The sequence below is a fragment of the Stigmatopora nigra genome, chromosome 3 (genome assembly GCF_051989575.1).
Source record: "Stigmatopora nigra isolate UIUO_SnigA chromosome 3, RoL_Snig_1.1, whole genome shotgun sequence".
Taxonomy (NCBI): Eukaryota; Metazoa; Chordata; class Actinopteri; order Syngnathiformes; family Syngnathidae; genus Stigmatopora; species Stigmatopora nigra.
Genome location: NC_135510.1, coordinates 13,153,416 through 13,171,736, shown reverse-complemented (window position 1 = coordinate 13,171,736; position 18,321 = coordinate 13,153,416). Strand labels below are relative to the sequence as shown.

The window sequence follows — 18,321 nt, the reverse complement described above, 5'->3', positions numbered from 1 at the left end:
AATTAAACTGATCAAATTTAAAAAATAATAATAATAATTTGACATGTTTTCAAATGGTTTTGAAGAATATATAATTTCTGTCACAATCGAATGTATTCAAACATTCAAAAGCGTGTGCTCCATAAGCTTCTTGTAAATTAAAACCTCATAGATCAAAGATACTTGCACCCATATTTCCAACACTCAACATTCTAATTTGCTAAATGAACAGGCTTCATTCATCATTAAGTGCAAGTTCATTATTTGGCTACCAAAGTACATACACCCCAGAATGTATTAAAAGGCTAAAAACCTTATTAGATATACAAAGTAATAAATGGAAGAATTAAAACCCAATCTACAGGTCTAATGTAAAGCACTCTGTGTTGAGTGTGCTAAGCCTTTCATTTGGCACTCCACATGCATAAAACATATACAATACTACAATAAATACTAGGCACCTACATATATCCAGATATAAACATGAAACCTGCGCTTATATTTGTTATGGTAAGAGAAGGTATTTCTGATGCTAATTGAAACAGAAAAGAGTAGCTGAGGAGGGGGGACCACTAGATTTTGATTTGGAAGCAGGATTTATGTGGATGATCTTGCCTCTCCACTAAGGGCCAATATGCAGACATTCATTCCCTTGAATCGAGGGGAGAGCATCTGTGAGCGTATATCAAGTGGATGGTGAAAATGTGGGAGTAGAGGTTAAGAAGTGAATAGGACACAGGAAGCGTGGTAAGATAATAACTCCAAACGAAACTCCAGGGATTGAGACTGCGGGACTAGTAAGCATTACAGCACTAAGATATTTTTTTGTAACATATATAAAACTGAGGAACAATTTGGAAAAATAATTTGTTGCTTTCGATTTTCGTGTCTAATGAAACTATAACGGCGACCCGGTGGAACGAGTGGTTAGCACAACGGCCACACAGCTCTGGGTTCCTGGGTTCAAGTACAGGTTGGTCCACCTGTGTGCAGTTTGCATGTTTTACCTGGGCCTGCCTGGGTTTCCTCTGGGTACTCCGGTTCCGTACCACATTCTAAAAACATGCATGGTAGGCTGATCGGACACTAAAATTGCCCCTAGGTATGAGTGGGAGCGTCATATGAGTATCATAGGTCCTTGCATCCTTGCTGTTTTCCCAAAAATTCAAACATGCCTTCTTCATTGCAAGCAAATATATAATAAGATGAAAGTAATAATCCTGACACCAATGTATCAATGAGCAGCTGCAAGGAAAGCCCTTAAAACCTCAACAACTGGTAATGAGCCAAAACATCAAATTTGCAATTTAACAAATTGTCTTTTGTCTTTTTTATTTATTGTCATGTTCCAAAAAAATGTGAAATATGTATACATTATGTTCTAAAGAAATCACTTTCCAGAAAAAAATTATCATACATCAGTTTCAATTTCATACATCAGTATAAATAGTGTAAAACATCTGGAATTATATCCTTTTGGTCACTACGAGTCAAATTTGTTCTAACTGCAGTATTGCTGTAAATCACCTTTTCAGCGTGTTTCATTAAGCCTCTGTGGACTTTTTTTTTTTGTTTTTGACACGGCAGCAGTTGATCTGTAGTTGAAAACACAGATGTGTCATACTCATGTTGTGGTTTCTATAAAGGCATGTGGAGAAGGCCAATGGCGCCAGACCACTCTCTGCTTGACAGATATAATTGGTCAGAACCCTTCAATACAAAGGAAGTCGTATTAAACCACAGAGCTAATTGTAATATTTAGGATTACCGTTGAAGGATAAGACATTGTTTAAGAATTTGGAAAAGTACCATTTAATGCAGACAACATGGAATGATTTTTAAAAGTATTGATGTCAGTCAGTATACAATTAAAGCGAGTTCACACAATAACTGGTCCTTGAGGCTCTCAAAACATTCCATGACTGTTCGTGCAAGGCAATCCGTTGTATTTTCCACTGTGAATATGAATTTTGTATTAAAAGAACAAAGTGGAGTTGTGGTTGAAGAGTTTGGGGGTATCCTGTTTCTCCTCGGAAACATTTGCATAGCTCTCAAATATAGCAGGGATGTGTGGTCAGAGGAGGCAGGGCCTCAACATCACGTGAAAAGTGAAAAGGAGGTGGGGGGCTATAAAAAATGAGCTTGTATGTTGTTGTTTTTTGCATTTTGGTTTACAAGTCTCTACATAAAATGTATTTTTTGTTCATTTCCAATAGATGCCAGTGATTCACTAGTTAAAACCGTATACATGCATCACTTGGGTGTGGCTTGGGCACCATTTTTTCACATGAAGTAAAATTATTATAAAGAATGTCATATATATTATATAAGAACTTCTGGTAAAATGACTGTACTATACTAGAGAAGGCAGTTGGCAAGTGTTTGTTTCTTCATGTCTCCACATACTATTTAAAGCCACTTGTATTTATAAGTCATGCTATTATATTATTTATTACATATAATATTACATAATTAGTTTTTCTGTGTGCATAAAACTACTGTCTGCCTCCACATTGTGGTTGGCAACTTGCTTAGAGTTCCTGGAACAGGAGGGTGTACAAGATTTGCAGTAGTGATTTTCTTCCAACCGTTTCTGGCTAGTTTGAAGTTTCTTTAGCTCTGTACAAAGCTCAAAACTTACCTCATGAAACATTAAAGTGGCATCGTAAAGTATTTTTCATCCTGGTAATGCCAACGCAAAGCTCTAAAATAATGGTAATCTTATACAAAACTCCCAGACAGTTTCTCATTGCTTTGGTTTACAAGGATGGGATCTAAACTGTATGGTAGGTGTTTAAAGCTCCTCCACAAAAGTGACACTGAATGTACCAGCAACAAAAATGTTTGTGGAAAAGTCATTTTCCTATATACAAGGCACAAAACATTCAATCAAAATATGACTATACATATATGTATAAAGTTTACATAAAAAAAGAAGCTTTCCCCCCCCCCCAAAAAAAACATTTAAAATACTGTAGTACTGGAGAATAGGCCCACATTGACACACACGGAGTCAAGATTAAAATATAGGTTTAACATTCTATCCCCAAGCTACTTGTGGTGAGACAGCTGTGCTACCACATGGAAATTTATGCTACCATAGCGATTCATTTGCTACCCTGAATTAAATGTTGCAGGAAAATTCTGATTGGTTAATATGCAACCACACATTTATTACACATTTATTTTCAGTCCTACATGTTTATCTGTGAATGTGTCCATATGTTACTTGTTATGTATATCCTGTAAGCACTCTGCTGTTTTATACTCCAGCAATACATGTATTTAACTTTTGGTAACCATTAAGACAGTATCTTAACAAATTTTATCCTCTTCACATTTTGTACATATTCTTCTCAAGTATTCACTTGCCATGGGTTAGTTTCCCATGTCTCTCTGGGATGGACTGGTACACATGGTGGACTCTGAGTTCTGACAAGCCTAAAAGTTATTTACCATGCAAAATAAGTTGAATGGATGGATTTTTGTTTCAATTGTTTGGCCTGGCCTGGTCAGAGTAACCCACAGTTTATTGGAGAGGAACAAATTTCAAAACATGTACACCAAGACCTGCACTGGCATAAGAACACTTTGTATTATGATTCATGCTGATACACTTCTCATCTCATCTCATTTTCTGAACCACTCTATCCTCATTAGGGTCACGGGTGATGCTGGAGCCTATCTCAGCTGACTCCAAGCCCGAGGCGGGGGAAGCGCTGAATTGGTGGCCAGCCAATCGCAGGGCACAAGGTAACGGACAACCATGCACTCTCACCCTCATACCTAGAGGCAATTCAGAGTGTCCAATCAGCCTACCATGCATGTTTTTGGAAAGTGGGAGGAAACCAGAGCACCCAGAGGAAACCCACACAGGTCCAGGGAGAACATGCAAACCCCACAGAGATGGTCATGATCTGGATTTGAACCCAGGATCCCAAAGTTGTGAGGCCGACACGCTAACCACTGCCCTGCTGATACACTTGGGCACATTAGTCAAAAATAGGGCCTGAGATAATTAGTTTTTATTAAAGTAGTTTGGGTACAAATTGATAATCAGGTCCCAACCATAGGGCCATGTGAGAACCAGCAGTAGTCAAGGAAGGTTGACCACCCAGTTGCTTTTGTTAGGGTGTGATACAAGATTGCAATTTGACCCACAGGCTCTGAGCAACTGCATTTCCAAGCTTAGAGGGGAACAGTGCCCCCTAATAGGGATACAAACACACACAACCCCAGTGTTGATGAATGCACAGGCCAGCTTGTAGAAAGAAGTCAAGGGGAGAGGAACTGCTTCAGGGCAGTGAGTTGTTCGCTATGGTGAGGTGTCCCAGGTTGGCATTGGTGGGCCCGATGCTCTTCTCCAGGAAGATGAAAAGGGGTATTCTTATGACCTTTTAACAGGCCACGCATGAGTCAACACTAGCTGCACGTCCTTCTTCAGGAAACACCCAACAATTCTTTGTCAGATCAATTTTACAGATGGTGTTCTGCCGCGGGCGTTCTTTTTTCATGAGGCATCCTAAGGTTTTTCTCACAACACAAATGGAGTCAAAACTGGCGGTTTGGGAAGCGCTGAGGAAGACATGAAGGCCTTTTGGTACCCATGTACCAGGACTATCTTGAAGTAGATTTGCTGATACATCTTGGATGTGAACTAAGTTTACGGTTAAACATTCATTCATTTTCTGAATAGTTTATTCTCACAGGGTCACGGGGAGTGTGGGAGCCTATCCCAGCCAACTATAGGGATCAAGTGGGGGACACCTTCAATTGGTGGCCAACCCCATCTCAGGGCAATAGTAGAAGGACAACATTTCATACCTAGTGGTCTTTTAGAGTTTTCAACCAGGGAGGAATCCAGAGACCTCAAATAAGCCCGGGAAGAACATGCAACCTCCACACAATGGTAACCCAGTGGGAATTGAACCCTCGACTCCAAAACTGAGCACGACGAGCTAGCCACTCGCCTTCTGCGCCACCTTGCAATTAAACCATTGCCTTAAATAAATCAAAGGGAAAAACTAATACAAAAATCAAAGGGACAAAAACCTTTTAGAAGCTAACGAGAATACTATAAATCTTCTCTGACAGGAAATCACAATAATGTACTTAAAAAAAGCACTTGTTTTTCCTCCTTAGCTTAAACTTACTGACACAGATATATATACATATATAGATAAAAAGTTCCCGTTCTTAGGGAGCTATTGTGCAACAGGTGCTGTTTTTCACTCAACAGGTACACAGATATGCACTCACACAGCCTAAAACACGCACACCTATCCCACAAACACAGGTGTACATTTTTTTTAACAAAGAAAACAGTGCATACAGCCCTGTCTTATAGCCAGATGGCCAACATAAAAGAGAATTTTCAGGATTTTGTGGGTCCATTGGGTTTGCTTGATCACCTATTGACACAGCTGCAGGCATATTATTTGGCAAAGAGATGAAAAAAGCATCCACAGAAACGTGCAAACATCACAATCTGTTATTATGAGGGTTTAAAGAAAATCAAAACTCTTTTAGAAGTCAAAGAAAATATAAAGCTTTTGTAAGGTGAAATTGTGTTTGTACATATTCCCCTCTCCACATTTAAGGTAGAATTATGGCAGGATTTTTCATACTCTCAAACATTTGGAAATGTAGAGAAAGTTCAGTTTTCCCAAAAGATATGCAGTGCCATAGTACTAGTTGAACAGTTTATAGAATAGATGTGGTTTATCAAATATTTTTTTGTGGTAGAAATCCAAAAGCAAATGTAGCGATCTACAGGCTTACCAAATTTGAATGTATTCTGAGGTTAATCATGAGTCATCCTTGTGATGTAATAGGTTTGCGTTAGATAGTTTTGGATGATTATCAGAACAGAGGAGACTGGCAGAACACGAGGGTTAGTTTCTAAGATCAAGGTTTCAATCCAGGGCCTCGGGCTTCTTGAGTGGAGTCAACATTTTGTCCTTGTGCCTTCGCGGCTACTTGCGTTTCCTCCCATATCCGCTAAAACAGGGGTAGGGAACCTATGGTTCGGGAGCCACATGTGGCGCTTTTTTATGGGTGCTCATGGCTCTCCGCTAAACTGTGAGTTAAAATCTGGACACTACGTCTAGAGTTTATTTAATCTTCCCATTTTTAATGAAACCTTTCTGCATGCATGCATCCCATTGATTAGCATCAGGGTAACAATTTTGTCAACATAATTCTGAGACTTTTTCTACTTTAAAGGCAGTGAAATGACTTAAAAATGCACACGTTTTCATGTATTTTTACTTCTAGTAAATTCTGAGTATGGTTGTCAATGAATAACAATTGAAAATATGAATTGTTTATGGCTCTCTCTGTCAAAAAGGTTCCCAAGCCCTGCCCTAAAACATGCATGATAGGCTGGTCGTCCCTCGGTGTGAGTGTCTGAATGGTTGTCCGTACCCTTGCGCCCTGCAACTGGACAGCAATCAATTCAAGGTGTACCCATCTGACTGCTTGTGTCCCCCCTATAGGCTCCCGGGAGTGTTTAAAGAAAAGCTGTCTATCTTCTTTATGGTTAAAAAGGCATCTGCGCCAAATGCACTTACTTTACAGTAAGTCTTGAAAGATCAGATAACCTCCCAATGATGTTCAAAGAAATGATGTCAAGATACCAGGTAAGACCTCTACAGGTGGGATTTCAAAAGTGTTCACTGTTAACTTTTGAAGAATGTATGTGAATTCAGTCATGTATACACATGCACGATCAAGTATGGGAAGTTTGTGTAAGGGCTTGTACATTTGTACTTATGTACATTTGGGTCTAAATATCTTTAATGTCCAATGTTCCATCTAGCATGTTGTCAAAAACAATGGCATTCTTTTATTTTTTTGTATTCTCATGATACTTCATGTTACATATAATTACTCATTCATCATATTGTATGACATAAACAGACCACTGAAGTGCATCTAGCTCCCGTCCTTCCATCAATGCTAAACAGAAATTTGAAATGAGGAGGAGTGAATGCATGTGGTAACAGAGAGTTGGCCAAAAAATTCAACTTGTGGGTGGTATTTGGTCTATAGTAATAGCTGCCACTTTACTTGGGTTAACTACAGTAACCTATACTAACTGCAGTAAACTTTACTTAAAATATGTCTTTCCAGCACCCCCAGTCCGTCCCACAAGGGGGTGCATAATTGGAGTCAGGAAGTTTTTTGTTTTATAACCAAGAAGAATATTTAAATGTGTTATAAAATGGATTCTTCATGTTAAGCTTTCAAAAGAAGAACAAACAAATGCGTCCTTGGAGAAATACACTGATGTATAAGTGCTGTAGATACTGTGTTAAATATGTTTATTATCCTATATTCAGATCATTTACAAATCTAAAAACAGAGGTCAAGGTTTGTGAGGAGGGTGGAGGAGTGTGCCAGAAATAAATCTGATCCAGTGTTAATCTTTTGAAATCATGCGCTTCAGTATGCTTATAATAACTGTATTATATGTGTATATATATATATATATATATATATATATATATATATATATATATATATATATATATATATATATATATATATATATATATATATATATATATATATATATATATATATATATATATATATATATATATATATATATATATATATATATATATATATATATATATATATATATATATATATATATATATATATATATATATATATATATATATATATATATATATATATATATATATATATATATATATATATATATATATATATATATATACAGCTATTATAAGCATACTGAAGCGCATGATTTTTGATTTAGAAATACATATAAAAAGACAACATTTGCAAATCAAAACAAGGTGGATGCTTTAAATCACTGTCATATTCCTTTTTGAGTAACACATTGTGAAATTGTCAAAGCGCTTGCTGTGAAGATCCATTCAAAAATTATTTAAAAAATGTCCTTTATGAAAGGACGAGATTTTCCAGCTTTGGAAGACATGTTTTCACCATGGCAACTTGAATTTGTTGCAATCACATTCACCGCTTAGTACTCTTCAGCTGTGATTTATTAATGTGTACTAACACCCTAGCTTTAAGGAGGGGTAACACACAGTCACAGTGCTGCTGTACTAGTGATGTCAATATATTCATAACAATATGGTCATATCACAACTTTAGAAATGCCTCATTAGGATTTTGGCCTTGTTTTAATATCATACATTTATGACATTATGTAATACAGGGCTGTGGTAACTCAAAATTGTGTTATGCCAACAAGGATCAGCTCCAGCACCCTCACCTAACACAAACACAAATCCTTAATTGCCTCAATGAAATACAAATAAATTAAAATGTATTCTTTAAAGTTATTTTATGGATTTACTTTTGGATATTTTATTACTCCATTTTTGAGTGCATCTATCATTAAACGTAGAAATACAACAATCATGCAATTTAAAAAAAATATATACTACATTTTTATTGAGAGAGTAAGAATAGTCCACTTTTCAGATTAGTGGCGTAAACAGAGACACGAATTTGTCATTAGACGTTATTTTAAGTATTTGAGCATGAACACATACATTCAAAGATATTCTTAGGTTTATATATGACCACATTTCATGCATTGTTCTTTTTTTAAATTCTTTACCGTATCGCGAAAAATTCCACTACTTCTGACCCCCTTCTCTTGCTTTATGGTATCGTCTAGGACGCCTCTTGGTAACTCCAGTCAGAGCGAGTGGAACATAACATGCTAGAGACCGTGATAGAGAGGAGGTGGTGATAAAGCCAACTTTTAAATACCTGCTTGCTCCTGTCTGTACGCAAACAAGGCAGAGGATAGGTGAGATCAGAGCACAACAATATCAGTCATGCATTCTGGTTAGTGTGAAATGCTGGAGCGTCTCTCTGTGTCACAAGCCCGCTGGTATTAGTGAAGAGAACGAAGAAGAAGGCGCAAGGGGAAGCCCGGAGAAGAGTGAGTCAAACGCGGTCCAACATGCAGCCTGTCGCGGTGCTCTGCGGTGCACTGTTAACTTTGGTGCTCAGCTTAAGTGCAGGTAAGACATTATTTGATATGAACTTTTTCCTAATAAGAAAGAGGAAAAAAAGTGAGAGCATTTTGGAGTTTATAGTTTGGCTCTTTTATACTGGATACTGTGGTTTTCTAAGTCAGTATACTGGGTCAGCAAGAGATTTCGCGGATCTTTTTACCAATATAATAAATCCTGTTGATTTTTATTAGTCAAACATCTTTAAATCACCTTTGACTTGCCTGGGCTCTTTTTTAAAATTTGCTTTGTATTAGATGATCTTGTATGTAAACTACATGTGCATTACTGCGCGCACTTTGTACTATACTTGACGTTTATTGAAAATATGTTTCTTTATTTAGTTTGACATTTTGCATTTTAGGAGTTCAAACCAAGATTCCTAACACATTCAAAGCTTGAAAAATGTGCAAGCATGTGGTTGGTGCTGTTATTCTCTTCACCTTTAGGTAGTCAGTATGATGTGGTAATTTAACTCTAAATTTTCAATTAGAAATATTGACAGATTCACATTTTTTTTTAAATGTGATTTTAGTTTTGAAATAATTAGTTGATCAAATATACCACACTTCCTGCTCTCCCGCCTTACCTCAGCTATTCTGGTCATAGATCTGAGTGATTCTTACCACCCCCTTCCTATGTTTTCTCTAACACCTTGTATTTACAACATGTCAGAACAGCAGCTGGAATGCACAGACCCTACGGAAGCTATTTGTAATCTCTCAAAACACGCTTTCTTTCCTTCATGTATTGCCACTTGGACGCGCATATACGCACACCCAGTTGTCGTGCCCTCTGAGATGACCTTAAAAATATAGGCAAGGCAAAAATCACAGCTGTAATTGGGTACTTGGACTCCAAAAAGGGTTGCAGTGATTGTTTCCTTTGTTAAATGTCACCGCAAGACTCTCTTCAAAATGTCAACCAGAGAGATCCAATATCCAATACAAAACAAATGACCTTCTAGTTACCCTAACCCTTGTCCTTCATTTATCTGTTTGTTTGATAGTCATCGTTACGTATCAGCTTATTAATCTTTTTTATTGGCTGCAATATTTGTTTTTTTCTAATTTCTTTTTCAGTTTTTTTTTAATTATAAAGTATAATTCTTCCGTCACAAGACAATGAACTGATATGAACGTTTTGTTTTAACACTGGTACATTATTCTCCACGGATTGTATCATGTATGTTTGTTTCTAAAATAACTAAATGCTATGAGTCAAAAGAGGGCGAAATAAAAACATTGCAAGAGTTTTTACACAGTCGTATTACTAGCAAATATTGATTAGTGATAATGTGTATCTCACATTCCTTCTCTTCACTATAATCTATACAAATATGACAATAATTGATCCGATGCTGTCAGAAATTTAGCATTGCAGAGGAAATTAGTTCCATTTTATTGAAATAGACCCAACAATTAGCTTCGCACAATCTCTTGTTTGAACATCGCCATTGCAATGCACGCATGTGACAATAACGCCATCACATGACGTGCAATTTTTGTCTTGCTTCATAAAAGCCTTCTGGATTCTTTATAAATACATCAGTGTTCATCATTCACAGATGAACCCCCTAGACTGGATTAAACGAGATTTTATGAATACAATATGGTCATGGTGAGTCAACCCAAGTCTTTCCAAAAATAAAGGCTTAAGTCATATGGTTAAAAATCTAGCATTTTCAATATTCCAATATATGCCGTAACACAATCTATCGCAAAATCCCAAAAGTCGCGATGCCAGTTTTTCTTTCAGCCCTAATATTGTTCAGCCCTATCAACATTGTATATTTCTATGTCGGTGTGTGTGTTTCTGTCTTGTGTGTGTGTGTAAGGAAGACGCCTTCCTCTATATGTCAAGTGGCCTTGAAGTAATTGGCTGAGGTTGACTAATGGCATCTTGGAGGGTAGAGTATACCCTTTAATGATGCACTGTGGGACATCATCACAACTTCTTCTCAACGCCACACCCCTACCGCCATTTTTCTAGCCTATCAAGTGATAATTGGACTGACTCTCCTCTTCCTTAAAAAAATCATTTGCATTTAATCATACAATTAAGCATCTACAATTTAAATATACTTCCTTAGACGTGCATTGCCATATAAGGAGAAGTTGAAATGCATGACACTTTCTGGCAGAAAGGAGAACAGATATGAACAAACACACTGCTTCTCAACCAATCTGACCATGAGGCATTGTTCCAACATTTCCTTGCTTGGACGGATTTTGTTTGCTTTGATCTGCCAAGCAATGAAGAAGAAAATGAAGGATATAAACTCAATATGTGACTTGCAACAAATGTACGTTTCTAACCATATTTGCACAAGCAGAGTTTTAAGATATATGTTTTAATGCTGACTCGTTTGCATTACTAAACAGGTTAGGCCGTACGTTTTCTTCCATTTAAAATAATTATTTTTTGTGCAATAACATGGACAGAACACACTTTGTGTAGAAGGTAGAGGATTGTTATTATTTGGTGGTCTTTTGTTTTATCTTCAATTCTACTCAGCATTTTATTGGTGACCAAGTCTTTAAAGGGCATTGGTCAGTTGCTTGACATTGTCCTTTCATGAGCACCAATTGCCAATAGCCAAAAGTCTATGGTTATCATACAAAGGGCCTATCTAAGAATTTGCAGATTTTGCTACCTTTATCTACCATATCTATCATGCAAGGCTTAGCAAATGTAAAACAGTGACTATGTTTTGCAAAATGGCATCAGCACCCCATTAGATAAAGTGCCCCCAGAAATCTTAGGTTGGCAATTATGTCCTTTTCAATGTTGATGTCTTCTTATAAAAGACTGATTTATTGCATGCCTCAAGTTGATTTTGGTCCAGATTCAACTCTGCAAGCCATATTTTTCAGGAAGGGAAAAGTCGTTCTGAAGGATGTGGTTTTTACTGATGTCTATGAGTCTTTTTTTCTGGCAGAACATGCGAAACATTTGCCTTTTATTCCCTGACATTGTTGTCGATGGTTAACCTTTTCAGGGGTTTGAAGAGCGTAAGGTGGGTAAATTCTTCATTAGTTTGCAATTATAAAACTTTAATTTGGTGCCGCAGAGCTAATAACCAGTAAGCTAAATGAGGACCACAAAATTCTCCCCGTGAGTATTATACATTAAATTGCAATGCTGCTCTGCAAAAAAAAAAGAAATCATCCCATGTTCTTTTTGGCTCTTTACTTTTCCAAAAGGAATATTTGGCATGATTGGACTCCCAATTTTTAATTGATACGTTTGAAAATTGCTGATAATGTAACCTTCCTACCAGGTATTCAAAATGTGGTTATGCTATATATTTGCATCAGTATATGCGTGCTTTTGCTTGCTTATGATTTGTTGTTCTTTTTTTCCTTTTTCTTTTCTTTTTTTGAGTATTGCTGGTTAGGTTTGTTTCAGGCAGCCTTTAGCATTCACCCTGGTCTGTCAGTGTTGGCGACCTGATACCCCCACTGTGCTTTGTTTGGCCCAGCTAAAGGGATGAGATTGCACCTCCGAGGTAGCAATGGAAGTAACCTATGATTACTTGATTATACACACAAACGCACGCACGCACTCACACACACACAAGTACATACACGATTTTCTCATATGGATAAATGTCAAGTCTCAAACAGCCCCCACCCCATCCACATTCCACTGCTCATGTTCTGCCACCTTCCTATTAATCACAGTGCTCACTTACTCGAGTAGGCCAACCTCCTTTTCAAAAGAGCTCCAGGCTCTCTTTTTGGTGCCGTGTCTGATTTCAGAACATGATGCCATAGCCCAGGGGCCAATTTCAATTATGTTCACTGATGCTTTATCCCACAGATGTCATATTTAAGAGCGCCCAAGATAAAATCAAAGTAAACCAATGGTAATCTATTGTCTCTACCAGTAAAGATAAGGCAAATCAATTAAAATTTAACATATTAGAAAGATTTAAAATAGTTTATATAAGCATGTGTAATGAGTATAATTTTGCAAACATCGAAAAAAGAAAAAAAATAGTCTGTTACTGTATTTCACAGACTTAGGAACCAATTACACATTGACACTCCGACCAAAACAATGGAAAATGACCCAATAAAAGTTTGCGTGCACACGACAACGCTCTCTGTTCAAATGGCGCGGCAATTCCACATAAAAACGATGCAGTCTTCATGCCATGACGTAGGGGGCAATGCAGTTTTGCCAAGCCAAAGATGATACACACACTTCTTTGAAAATATCTTTCTTGGCTTACATAGCCTATTCATACAAACGACATTGGTTTTCATTTTTTCTAGCAGCCAGAGGTTAAATGGTCCATACTGACAGTTTTCTATTTGGATGGACAAAAAGTGCAAATTACTCTGTGCTACACTGAACTACAAAACATAGAAATACTAATGTAATAGCAGCTGAGTGGTTATTGTATCAGCCTCACAGTTCTGGGGTCGGGGATTTGATCCCAGGTCGTTCCTAGTTTTGTGTAGTTTGCATGTTCTTTCCGGCATTAAAACACCCCCATTTTTGCTTTGTTATCACCATTGCCATGAATATGCAAGGCCAATTTGAGGCTACGCCTGGTACTTTGGAGAATTATTATTACGTTATCATGTTTTTTTTATTATATGATTTTAAAAAGATTTAGCCAATACCCTATGTTGGCCACATTGACCTACCTCTTCAAAGATTTTTCTACTCATTTAATCTTGATCAGGATCTTTGATCACTCACTGATTCTACTGCAAGACGTTTAAACCCAAAAAGCCTTCTGAGTCTTTCTTTATGTGGATAAAAATACATTGGGGGACTCTGATGAGTATTAGGATAAACTATTTACACCACTGCTCAGTTGAATTGGGTGTATCTACACTGACATATGGATATAGAATTATTTCAAAATGCATCTGGTCTCCAATATGTATGTTTTACATTTATAATGTTGCAGTTTTTATTCCATCTCAAACATGTCAGGATTCAACATAGGGGATGATCATAGCGTTGTTTTAGTTCTGAAAGCACCATTTGTGGAGTGTTGGCCTTGTAGTGTGTAGTTGAGTTCCTAGGGGGTGGCAGATTATTACAGGCTGTAATAAACTCTGTCTTTCTATCTCAGCAGGGGGCTGCTGTGGAGGAGAGAATGATAAGCAGTGCTGGAGACTCACTGTCTGAGCACAACCGGAGAAAGAGGAGGGGGTGGGGGCCAGGGACGCAAAGACATTTTGAAGGACACACCTGTGTGTGTGTGTGCCACAGATCTATACTAACTTAATTCTTGCGCTCTGCTCTTGCTTTCGTTGACTTGACTTGAAACGCATTAGTTGGAATAAAAGGAAAAATTGGAAGACTTGTTAAAAGGCATGAATAAAAGATTAAATGTTGGACAGATTGTTGCATCACATCCGTCAAGATGTCCCAAGTGTACGTTCAGCTATGCAATATAAATAAGCCACTTATGTTTTGTGTCTTTGGGATCACATCATTGGAGTCTTTGCTGATGAATAATTTGAGATTTGCCAATGCCTTTTCATTCTAGTCATTGTACTAGGAGTTTGTGTTGGCATAATTTGAAATATGTTTATATTTGAACTGTGGTGTTGAGCACACACATAGGTATAACAAATGTGGTTTGGAAATGTCTCCTGGTTCTAGCCGTTTTGAACATTGTAGGTTTAATTAAATGAATGGCTAAAACGTTGTTTCTACTGACAATAGAAACTAATAGGAGTCTATTTTAAGTAGATGTTATTGTTTTGGTCATGTCATTTGTTTTGGCCCACTGTGAAAAATAAAACATTGTACTGTTTTCTGATTTTTCCTGGAAAACCATCATATTTTTACAGATTTTACGCCATCTCTTTGTGTCACAATTGCTTTTCCCAAATTACAAATCATATTTCCTCACAATGGGTACTGTTTTGTACCGCAGTGATCATTTCCTTGTGGTCAAGATGGAAACAATTAATTGTGTCTGATTCACATCATATCTTAAGTGACTTTTGAGGCATTTTTAAGGCCAAAAAAATACTCGCTCTCCCAAAGCCTAACATGCACCCCTCTAGCAAGGTTGACAACTGTGCGATTCATAGTCTTAGAATAAATACAGGACACCCAGGCATACAGAGTCCGGTGATTGCACTGTTTCGTATTTGTGGCTTGGACGTGTACAACAACTCATGTCACTAAAGATAGACTTGTGATTGGTAGGCACGCACTTCAGTGAGCAAACTATTTGTACACAGTGAAAAGATCAATAAGTAAATGTCCCAGGAATAGTTACCTTTTTATTTTTTTTACGTATGTAACATTGATACAAAAACTCTTTAAAAAAGGTTTGCATGCCCATTGTCAAAGCTTAAAAACACATGTCTTGATGAACCAACATGGCTCTGTTTAAAGTGTAATGAAATACACAAGCATGTACAGTATCCTCTTGTTGGAGTAAATACCAAGTATGTCCAAGGCTCAAAATAGAGAAGCGTGCAATATTCTTGCCCTGTGTTCCAGTGGCCAGCTGTTTGGGCTTATTTCTTAAGCCATTTGTAATGGATATATTTACATTTCCCCTAAGAACAAATGGGATTGTTGTCCAGTGAGGGCTTGTCAGTTAAAGCCACAGAAGGTCTGTTGCCCTGCTGGCTTTTGTCTTTTTGTGGGTTTTGCAGTCAATAAGAAAGTAAGCTGTAGTCCCCCTTATAAGTGCAGTGATTTCTCTATCTCGTCAAAGTATAGTAGAATGTAGTAAAGTATGCATTTTCCTTCAATATAATAGTAAAAACATATTGAGTTTAGTGTAACAATATGGCTTCATTTATTGAGCGTTCAAATGCACTGCAATGTCAGCTTCTCATGAGTCCCATATTGTTAAGTAATGGAAACTGACATATTCAAGTTTCTTGTCAGTTAGTGTTAGCTTTATTCACTTTTTCCACTTTAAATATGTGTCTTATATTTTGTATCATTACATTTTTTATTAAATTTTATAATGTGAAATATCACACATCTGCAATTATTTTAAGTATTTTGAAAGAAAAAAATCAGTATATACATATATTTATCGCAATACATACCAAATGTATCTGTTTTATCATTTGAGCTATGATGTATTTTTTTTAATTAATTTTATTGTGATTGGTAGGCAACCAAATTAGGATGTTACTTTTATGTATATTCCTTAATTACAAGAGAGCCTCTATGGTTTTTATTCCAGCATCCAAGTTAGAAGTATATGTTTGGTAGTGTAATGTCATTAGAAGTGAATAAAACCATGGAGGGCGGCCCGGTGGAGCGAGTGGTTAGCGCATAGGCCTCACAGCTCTGGAGTCCCGGATTCAAATCCAGGTCACATCCCCCCTGTGTGGAGTTTGCATGTTCTACCCGGACCTGTTTGGGTTTCCTCTGGGTACTCCGGTTTCCAAAAACATGCATGGTAGGCTGATTGGACACTCTAAATTGCCCCTAGGTATGGGTGTGAGTGTGCATGGTTGTCTTTCCGTTTGTGCCCTGCAATCGGCTGGCCCCCGATTCAGGGTGTCCCCCGCCACTGGCCTGAAGTCAGCTGGGATAGGCTCCAGCACCCACGCGACCCTAGTGAGGATAAAGCGGTTCAGAAAATTAGATGAGATGAGACAAAACCATGTAGTTCACCAGAGCATGTAATCTAATTACATCATACAAAAAATGTATAAAGATATTGTTTTATTTGTTTGTTCTGATTGTGAGATGATCACTCACATACAATTTTTAATTTAGCTAATTACATTCATCAGTGTCTGTCATTGCCAAATATACGAGAAAGTAAAAGTAGTTGAGTTGGGACTCTTAGACATTTGACATCTTATCAGTGAGCTAGATCTTTGTCCAGCTGGTTGAATTTGAGTACAAGTTACATCCCACTTACTTTATTAACATGGTCGTGTCACTTTTCTCTCCCCTACCACCCTCAACAACTGTTGGCGAACAACTGTTAAGTATCTCAAGTGCTTCTCTTTGTTGAATAAGGCATGAAGAGAATAAAACTGTACTTGTGCAAACAAATCATGCATTTTTGCAACCTTTAATAAACTGGAATCATTGTTCTTGAAAATTTAAATTTTAAAGTTCAATTTAGTAAGGAGCCACCGCCAGTTGGCTGGGATAGGCTTCAGCAATCCCTGCAACTCTGACAAGGATGCACATAATGGAAGATCAATGAATGAAAACAAAGTGTAGTAATTAAGATTGTCTTAAAATATGCCTTTTAAATTCTTGTGTGGGTGACCCCGTGAAAGAGTGGCTAGCACATCTCCCTCACCCCCATCATTTTTGGTTAAAAGATACAAGAGGCTGTGTGAATTGAAATTGCAAATTTATTGAAAATAAAAAAAAAATAGATAAACAAGTTCTGTATGACTTGTACTTCGTTCGTTCAGAGCATGGACACTAGCAATGCTGAGCTGTGAATTATACATAGATGTTCTTTGCGTAACTTTAACCTTATAGAGTAACATCTTTCAATTTTCTCCCATTGTATTGTTACATAGTGATGTCACCTAAAAGATTGAGAGTAGAAATCTGATGCTGGGCTCAACAAGCACGTAAACCGCCACAAAAATACAATACTTGACATAAAAGCCTACAGTTCTGTTACAGGTTCAGAACATTTGCCAAGTAATTGCTGGTGGTCTAATAAATGCTATTCCTCAGGCAAGCCTATGATCATGGAAATTGTGCTGCTTGTTGTGAAGGTGGCGGAAGACTTCATTAAACAAGCTGTGATGGGTTGTGGAGGCCCCATTAAGCCTGGTTCTGGAATGGGGACACAACTGAAAGGACTGAACTCTCTAATGAACTTGAATGTCCCATAGAAGTGGGGCTTTTTCACAGAAGCTAAGGAGGACAGAGTGTCAAAACAAGACCAAGCTCTTGCTGTTCACAGGGGCTAAATGTCGCCTTTTGACTCTTAGGAGTGTGAGCATCTGAAGGGGAGGCTACAAGGAGAAAACATAGGGAGGTAGAAAATACTTGCTAAAACAATGCTCTCTTAAATCAAGCACCCCTCCTTGCCTCTTTCACCTTTTGTGATACTACCCCCCTCTATTGCCATGACTTCCAATTAGGGCTACTCTTGCACAAGTGGTTGGAAGGGGGCCTCTGAGGAGGAGGCCTAAAAGCTGTGTCTCTGTAGCTATTCCTCTATCAAAGACCTTAGTATTCAGAGACAGCCTTGCTTGAACGCCTCAAAGCTTTCATATATGCCACTGGGGGCAGGCATATTCTCACGTCCTTGTTATTCAGTAGCTCATCATTCCCGTTCGCCTTCTCCTTCACCTTATTTACCAAAATGTGAGAA

General features: G+C 37.6%; 1 protein-coding gene across 5 annotated transcripts in view; it reads left to right on the top strand.

The window, feature by feature from the left end:
* The first annotated feature begins 8,699 nt into the window (after nucleotides 1-8,699).
* The window catches only part of lrp4 (low density lipoprotein receptor-related protein 4), a 61,572-nt gene continuing 51,950 nt past the window's right edge, over nucleotides 8,700-18,321 (top strand). For 4 of the 5 annotated variants that reach the window (XM_077713154.1, XM_077713152.1, XM_077713155.1 and 1 more), the window contains exon 1: nucleotides 8,716-9,017. In XM_077713154.1, the coding sequence (XP_077569280.1) occupies nucleotides 8,957-9,017 (61 nt within the window). In that variant the 5' untranslated portion in view covers nucleotides 8,716-8,956. Of the gene's footprint in view, nucleotides 9,018-18,321 lie in introns of all 5 variants that reach the window. The other variant, XM_077713153.1, reaches the window with a different exon arrangement.